General features: G+C 37.8%; 1 protein-coding gene across 1 annotated transcript in view; it reads left to right on the top strand.

The window, feature by feature from the left end:
* The window catches only part of LOC103193245 (ubiquitin carboxyl-terminal hydrolase MINDY-3-like), a gene marked incomplete at its 3' end in the record, with an annotated part of 68,883 nt that overhangs the window by 31,983 nt on the left and 27,700 nt on the right, over positions 1 to 9,200 (top strand). The window contains 2 exon segments of the mRNA XM_007936403.2: positions 6,661 to 6,734; positions 7,617 to 7,696. Of these exon segments, the coding sequence (XP_007934594.1) occupies positions 6,661 to 6,734; positions 7,617 to 7,696 (154 nt within the window).

The raw sequence follows: 9,200 nt of genomic DNA, 5'->3' as shown, positions 1-9,200 counted from the left end.
CTGGAATTCCAGTGACACATAGATTATTCCTTTTGATGGTATCCCTCATGAACCTTAGGCTTTCTTCATTTTGTTTTGATTTTTTTCTGATTGATCCCTTTCCAAAAAAGTATTCAGGTATTTGTCTTCAATCTCATTAATTTTGTCTTCCATTACATCAATTCTTCTCCTTTGCCCTTCCAATGTGTTATCTATTTCTAACAATTTAATATTAATCTTCTGGATTTCTATCTGTAGATTTAGAACCATTTCTAATTTTTCATTTATCATTTTGTTCTTGTATTTTCTTCCAAAATTCTTCTATGGTTTTTTCTATGTTGTTTTTTGGCTGTCTCTCAATCTTTTAACGATACCTAAATATAATTCTTGTGAATTCCTTATCAGAGAGTTGCAGTGCTACTTCTTCCTCTGGGATGTGTTCTCGGTCTGCATCTTGTTCCCTTGTTTCTACCACTTTATCTTGCTTCTTTGTGTGGACTGTGATGGTCTGTTGTCTCCGAGGCATCATGGTATTGTATTAAGATCTCTGTTAATTGTTTGTGAAGAGCAGCCAAGGGTGATTCAGGCTCTTGGCGGTTTTTTTATCATTGTCCCATTGGTGGAGAGGTGGCTCTTGCTCAGTAAGTGAAGTTGCAGGAGGTGTGGGTATACTTGTATCTTATGGGGACTGTTGCTGTCTCCCATTCAATTAGACAAAAATTATAATGGAATAACCATCAAAAAACTAAAAGCACATGAACAAAAAACACACTATGTAATCACACAGGAACAGTAACCCAAAAAAGAAACTGGGGAGAAAAGGTGAAGAAAACCTGCAATATCTGGGGATAGAGCCCTAAGAGTAAAAAGGTAGAGAAGGAGAATAATGAAGGAAAAAACTGTAAAAGTAAAAAAAATTTTAAAAAACCAACAAGGAACAGGGTTAACCACAAGAAAATAAAGGGACCAAAGAAAAAATAAAATTTTTAACCAGGAAGTGGCAAAAGAAAAAAAGAAATAGTGTAAACTAGGACCTAGAAGGGGAAGAATAGTAAAAATGACAAGTATTAATAATAATAGTATCTTTAAAGCATACAACTACAAGCAAACTAAACACCAGAAAAAAGAAAAAGAAGAAAATATAAAAATTAAAAAAAAAAAAAATCAATGGAGGACAGGGCAGGGCACCCAGGCTCCCCGTCTGAGCACACAGACTGGGATGGAGTTCCTGCGAGCCCACAAGGTGGGTGGGAGTCGGGGGTGGCCGCACCTCTGTTCACCAAGTGGGTGTGGGGTATAAGAGTAACGAAGAATGTCGCGCCTTTTCTGTACTGCCGGGGGAGTCCTTGGGGTTACTGGAAAGCAGAGCCTCTTCTTAAGCCCCTGGAATCTGGTAGAGCACTGTCTCTCTAGGTTCTCTCTAGCTGCTGGTTATGTGTTGATTTGTTTTGTCTTGGTTTTATGGTTTAATAATTTGAAAAGGTGAAGCTGGTATATTTTATTTTATTACTGATTCAGGTATGTTGGGTCACTCTGCTGTTTTCTTTGTGATGGTGGAATCACTGTGTAGAATGTGGATATGTGTTTCTGTTTGTCATAAAGAGGGTTTAGAGTTCGAAGCAGGAGGTTATATGGTAATTGGCTGAATATGGTTTCTTCTTTTGAATGAGTGAAGTTATTGGCGGAGAAGGTGGGAGCAGAAGAAGGAGAGCTTGGTGTTGCTAGGGTTGGTTTCTAGGGCTTTGCACAGGCTGTTATTGATGATGAAGTTGTTTACAAGACCACGGCTCAATCTCAGGAAAGATTCCTGTTGTTAGGGAGTTGCCACTTTCTGCCAGGCTCAGGCACACTCAAAAACCCCATTTCCGAGGCCCCTCGGCACCAAGAAACCGATCCAAGGCAAATTCCTGGAACCGCACTCAGCCTTGGCTTCCACTCTCTCCCTGCCCCGTCTGCCTGCAGCACTTGCGCAATCCCCCCACACCGCTAATGGCTCGGGAGTTTGTCTGTGATACCTCCCACCTGCTGCGCCAAAGATGCACATGATTTCAGCTGTACTGGAGTTGGGGGAGTACCTGCTAATAAACTGTGGTCCCGATATCAGTGACAAAGATAAGCACAATGTCTCCCAGGCTGACCTAAGCCTACTCAGTGACCCGCTGAGAGGGGAGCAAGCTCACCCTCCTGGCGTACCAGTGAACTCTCTGCTTGAGTTTTAGTGGTGCTGTGCATGCCTGTTTGTACTCAGGTGACCCAAGTTACTGATAAAATCAGGTGTTGGGGCAGATCCTTGGGGCTGTTTGCTGGGATTTGGTATGGTCGCTGGTATGCTGATATAGGGTGTCTTCTTTCTTGGTTCATGGGGATCTCAGGTGGACGCCCTTGCCGGCCAGTCAGTGACTGCCCCAGGGAAGTTTCCAGTGGCTTCTCTCAGCTGCCCATCCGTCCTCCACTAGGTAGATCCTTCTTAAGTATTCTCTCTGTGCCTTTCCTCTAATTCTGCTCTTCTGTGTTTGGTGTACTCTGATTCAGTGAGCTGTTCAGAGCACCAAAATCCCTAATTCAAACTGCTGTACCTAGTTTTTCAAGCACTTAGATGCTAGAGGGAAATAGTGTGGTGCTTAGTGACGAGACTCCATTTTTAATCTTCCTTTTCTGTCCTTTTAATGACTTTTTGCTTTCTTAATGTATGATATTCCTGATGTCATCCCACAGTTCCTCTCATTTTTGGTCATTGGTATGCAGTTCATCAAATCTATTCTTTAGATGGTCTCTAAATTCAGGTGTGATATAATGAAGGTCATATTTGACTCTCGTGGACTTGTGTTAATTTTCTTTAGTTTCAACTTTAACTTGCATATGAGAAGTTAATGCTCTGTTCCACAGTCAACTCCTGACCTTGTTTTGGTGGAAGATATTGAGCTTCTCCATCACTTCCTTGCACAGATGTAGTCGATCTTATTCCTGTCTATTCCATCTGGCAAAGTACACATACATAGCCGCCATTTATGTTGTTGTAAAAAAGGTATTTGCGATGAGTAAGTCATTGTTCTTGCAAAATTATATCATGTGATCTCTAGCGTCATCTCTCACCAATGCCATATTTTCCAACTACTAATGATTCTTCTTTGTTTCCAACTTTTGCGTTTCAGTCACCAGTAATCAACATATCTTCATTGCATGTTTGGTCAATTTCAAACTGCAGAAAGAAGTTGGTAAAAAAAATCTTCAATTTCCTTATCTTTGGTGGTTGGTGCACAAATTTGAATAATAGTAGTAGTAGTGGTCTTCCTTGTAGGTGTATGGATATTATCCTATCACTGACAGCGCCGTACTTCAGGATAGTTCTAGAACCATTTCTTTGTGGCAATAAATGCCATGCCATTCCTGTTCAATTTGTCATTCCTAGCGTAATAGGTCATATTGTTGTCTGATGCTACATGGCCAAAACTGGTCCATTTCAGCTCACTGATGCCTAGGATATAGATTTTTATGCATTTTGTTTCATTTTTGACAACTTCCAATTTTCCTAGTTTCATACTTCATACATTCCATGTTCCAATTACTAATGGACATTTGCAGCTGTTTCTTCCCATTTTGAGTTGTACCACATCAGCAAATGGAGATCCTGAAAGCTTCACCCCATCCACATCATTAAGGTTGACTCTACTTTGCAGAGGCAGCTCTTACCCAGTCACATTTTGAGTACCTTCCAACCTGAGGGGCCCATCTTCCATCACTGTATCAGACAGTGTTTCAGGGCTGTTCGTCCAATTTTCAAGTAACGTATCAGATAGTGTTTCATTGCTATTTATTAGGTTTTCACTGACCATTTCTTTGAGAAGTGGATGACCCCTTCCTTCTTCCAAGTCTGTCTTAGTCTGAAAGCTCCACTGAAACCTGCTCACAATGGGTGACCCTGCTAGTATTTGAAATATCAGTGGCATAGCCTTCAGCCTCAGAGGAACACACAAGCCACCACAGTGTGACAAACTGATAAATGACTGGTGCGATAGAAAATAGGATTTACCATACATCACAAACATGCAATAAATAGTTTCAGTTTCATCTTGTAGACAGTAAATATTTTGAGCAAGGGAGGTTGAGATAAGGGTTGTACTGGAAAGAGTTGTTATGAAGTGTGTAAAACTAGAGCCTAGAAAACTCGAAAAGTATTGAAATAGATAAAGCTAAAGCAGGGCAATAGCCGTGGAAATGAAAAGAAAGGGTGCATGTTTAGAAATAGGTGTAAAAAGAACCAGAACAACTTGGTAGTTAGTTAGATGGTGAATAGCAATGATGATGGGGTAGAAAATGACTGGTTTCTTATAAGCTCTTCTTGACTGTTGATTATTCTCCCAGCTTTTTCTAATGTTCAAAACCTTTAATACTTCCTTCTGTCTTGTCCTTATAGCCAGTGAGTCATCGTGTCTATTTATTCTTCCTTTCATGGATCTTTAAAATGATATCCTTTAACTTCCCAATGATTGTGTTACTTGTTCATATTACTCATTTTGACTTTATCGTAGCCTACTTTGTATTGTTTACTAATAAGAGGTCACGTGCTAGATCTCCTACTTTTTTGTATCCTTCTTCATTATTTAAGGTGTTTTTGAAGTATTTAAGTATTTGATTGTTGATTAATCATGTACTTAATACTTAGAAACAACATATACTCTAATAGGACCAAATAGTTAAAGTTAGGTAACTAGCACAATGCAGGGTGCATAATCCTTTTCCTTTTAAAGTTGATGAAGTTAAAATGCCTAGGGCTTCTTGTACTTATCCAGTATCTAAACCTTTGGAAGCTGAGGTGCTCTTTTTCGGGATTCTTTTGCAAGAAATAAGGAACTTTCTGGCCCCCTTATTTACATTTTATTTTGTTAGCACATGTTTGAATTAGGAGCACTGGTGGCACAGTATTTAAGTACTTGGCCACTAACTGACAGGTCATTGGTTTGAACCTATATGCCGCTCTGGGGAAAGCAGATGTGGCAGTCTGATTCCATAAAGATTACAGTCTTAGAAACCTCATTGGGCAGTTCTGCCGTGTCCTGAAGGTTGCTATGTGTTGGAATTGGCTCGTTGGCAATGAATATGTTTGAATTAACAGTGTTTGTGAGAAAGCACAATCAGAAGCATGATCAGTAAAGGCACTCCCCAGGTTACGAATGGGTTATGAACACCCAACTTACAGAAACTCCTACTTACCTTTTAATGTTAAGTAAATTTACCCTCACTTTGAAACAATTGAACCAACCCCTACTTGAAACACATTCTTCATTATAATCACTGTAACTTGCTGAACATGCAGCTTTTAAATCATTGCAGAGACTTTGAGCCTCTTTTGCAGTGCCCAAAAAACCAAACCAAACCTGCTGCCATGGAGTCGTTTCGGACTCATAGCAACCCTCATTGGGCTTCCAAGGTGGTAAATCTGTCCAAAAGTCAATTGCCCAGTCTTCCTTCCACAAAGTGCCTAGTGACTTTGAATCACCAACCTTCTGGTTAGCAATCTCAAGTAAGGCTAAATAAGAAGCATATCCACTTCATCTGACTTACCTATAAATTTGACTTAAAGATACACAGAAACAGATCTCGTTCGTATCGTGGGGGACTGCCTATGTGTCTGTAAGTATGTAGTACTCAAGTGTTTAAATGAACTATGAAAATACATCAGCAGCCTTAGCAGTATATTAGATTTAATTTTACATGTTGTTGTTGATATTTGCCATCGAGTCGGCCCCGACACATAGCGACCCCTCCTTGGGTTTCCGAGGCAGTATCACTACGGAAGTAGGATTGCCCAACCTTCGTTCTGAGGAGTGGCTGGTGGGTTTGAACCGCCAGCCATCTGGTTAGCAGTCAGGTGCCTTAGGCATTATGCTACCAGAGCTCCTAGAGTAAAATGAATAATAACTTTTGGATACTTAGACATTCTCTCTATATATCCCTTTAACCACTATTACCCATGAGTCAAATTAAGGTACTTTATATAGACTCCATAAAAAAATTGGAGTTCCTTGCCATCACCACCTCAAATGTACCCTCATTTCAAATCTGGGATAAAAAAATTATTTAAATAGGCTGCAATTATTGAACATTTTGAGCAAAGATTCTATAGAAGAATCATGATCAAAAGGGGAAAATTCAGAACAGAATTTAAAATTCTTATGGACTCCAGACTTTCTAGTGCCAAGGGAGCTAGATGAACCTCTGAAACTATTACTCTGAAATAATCTTTAAAAGATAACCAGAAATATCCCCTGAAGTCTTCTAAAACAAAACAGTAGTTTAGCTTAACAAGTAAAAAATGTCTGCCTTGAGCATTACGCTCTTTTAAGAGCTATATATATGGGACCAAAGTGACAAAACAACTTGAAAGATTACATAGGAACCATAGGGTGAAGTGAGTTTATGTCAGTGAGGAAGGAACATCAGAAAGGGAGGGTGAGAATGGTTATACAACTGAAAGAATGAAATGCTTTTCAATTGTACATGTAGAAACAGTTGAATCGGTGTATGTTTTCCTGTGTATATCCTCAAAATAAAAATCATTTTTTAAAAATTATTTAAATAATTGTGTTTTATTAATTTATGGCACAAAATAGCTCAGTTTTAAGTGACCCTAACTTTCAATTTTAGTTTTTAAATAATCCATTGAATTTTTGGTTTCTTTAGGGTATCGAAAACATAAAAAATGAAATTGAAGATGCAAGTGAACCTTTGATAGATCCTGTCTATGGACATGGCAGGTAATTAAGTGAAATCTATTATCTCCTTTTATAGGCTTTAGTTTTTAGATTCTTAAACATGATTGACTCAGATGATTTTGCATGTCAGTAGTGCTGAAAGTAGTGTTGACAGCATAAAGTATATGGATTTGAGCAGTCAAGTGCTTTATGATGCATCACTTACTTTACATATCAAATGTTGATTTCCACTTTAGATTTTTATATGAGTTGCATTTACTGTGGCAAATATTTTGTTTTAATATGATAATGGGAAGGTATTTTAACATTCTGCTTTATGTTCTGTTTATGAAATTTTAAATAAGTATATTCATTTTGACTTAGAAACAAGGATATCATTATGCATTTTTAAATGTTTTACTGTTTGGGAAAAAAAAAGAATTTATTTCTCCCTCTCAAGCTTTTTGTAACTGTTTCTACCAAAGTCAATAAAGCAGTAATTGTTAGCTCACTCTAATTCATGATTCCTTTTTTTCTAGAGCTTTCTGCCTCAGAATAAATTTCACATATCTTCCATGAAATATAAAATATTAATAATTATATATGTACTTTAAAGACAGTTGATATAAAAAGCAAATGATCACTCTAAGTAGCATTTGTTTTTTTATCCATTTACATATGATATGTTGGAAAGGTGTTAAATTTTATACGAATGCATAGAACAATAGATTCCATTGTGGTGTTACATTTAATGATATATTTACCAAGGCTGTGTTCAGTTGAATATGTATATAAAATGAAAGGTATTAAATTTTCCCTAACCCTTTTTCTTAAAAAGACATAGTTTAATGTAAAATGTCATTACTTTATGCCTTACTATAGGATTCATTTAATTTGAAAACCAGCTGTATTCATATTTTAATTACTTTTTAAATTTATTTATAGCCAAAGTTTAATTAATCTGTTATTGACTGGACATGCTGTTTCTAATGTATGGGATGGTGATAGAGAATGCTCAGGAATGAGTGAGTATCTTCTTTGTTGTGTTTATGTCTTTTATAATAAATATGTGGCAGGAATACCATTAATTATTATTCTTCTATTTAATGGCCCTACATCACTTAAAAGTTGAGTGCCTGCTAATAGAAGATTATTTTGCAATTTTCCAGGCACCATAACATAAGAGAATAGACTTTGGAACCAGACAATGGATTCCAATCCTAAGTGAGTGACTTTGATCAAGTTACTTAACTTCTGAAGCCTTTAGTTTTCTCTTGTATAAAATTGGGATTTTATGGCCAAGCTCTTTAAAAAAGTAATAAATAAACCAAAAACCAAATCCTCTGCTGTCATATCGATTCCAACTCTCAGCAATGCTATAGGACGGAGTAGAATTGTCCCAAAATGTTTCCAAGGCTATAAATCTTTAGGGAAAGAAGACTGCTGCATCTGTCTCTTGCATGTATACATGTTGTTGTTGTTGTTGTTATGTTCCGTCGAGTTGGACCCAACTCATAGTGAGCCCTCCTTGGGTTTCTGAGGCAGTATCACTATGGAAGTAGATTGCCCCGTCTTCCTTCCGAGACTGTGCAGTGTTTCGTTCTGTTGTACACAAGGTTACTATAAGCCAGAGGCAATTAGATGGTACCTAACAACATAACTTAAGATTTCATTTTACTTGGATAACAACGTAACTTATGTTGTTAGGTACCATCAAATTGCCTCTGACTCATGGCAACCTTGTGTACAACAGAACGAAACACTGCACAGTCCTGTGCCATCCTCAACAATCCTTGCAATGCTTGAACGTGTTATTGTAGCCACTGTGTCAATCCATCTCATTGAGGGTCTTCCCCTTTTTCACTGACCCTCTACTTTACCAACCATGATATACTTCTTCAGGAATTGGTCCCTTCTGAAAACATGACCAAAGTAGGTCAGATGAAATCTGGCCATCCTTGCTTCTTAAGGAGCATTCCAGCTGCACTTCTGCCAGGACCGATTTTTTCATTCTTCTGGCAGTCAGTATTCTTCACCATCACCACAATTCAAAAGCATCAATTCTTCATTGCTCTTCCTTATTCATTGTCCAGCTTTCACATGCATATGAGGCAATTAAAAATACCATGGCTTGGGTTAGGCACATGTTAGTCTACAAAGTGACATCTTTGCTTCTTAATACTTTAAAGAAGTTTTTTGCAGCACATATGCCCAATACATATGCTGTCTGATGTCTTGACTGCTGCTTCCATCAGTTGATTGTGGATCCAAGTAAAATGAAATCTTTGACAAGCTCAAATTTTTCTTCATTTATCATGATACTGCATATTAGTCGAGTTGTGAGGATTTTTGTTTTCTTTATGTTTCTTTATGTTTTGTTTTCTTTATGAGGTAATCCATGCTGAAGACTATAGTCTTAGATCTTCATCAGTAAGTGCTTCAAATCCTCTTCACTTTCATCAAGCAAGGTTGTGTCATCTGCATATCCCAGGTTGTTAATCAGTCTTCCTTCTATCCTGATGCCATGTT

Source organism: Orycteropus afer, unplaced genomic scaffold (assembly GCF_000298275.1).
Source record: "Orycteropus afer afer isolate SDZICR_OR568_19922 unplaced genomic scaffold, OryAfe1.0 scaffold00035, whole genome shotgun sequence".
NCBI classification, from domain to species: Eukaryota; Metazoa; Chordata; class Mammalia; order Tubulidentata; family Orycteropodidae; genus Orycteropus; species Orycteropus afer.
The sequence above is the reverse complement of the archived record's forward strand: the minus strand, read 5'-3'. Positions and strand labels throughout refer to the sequence as shown.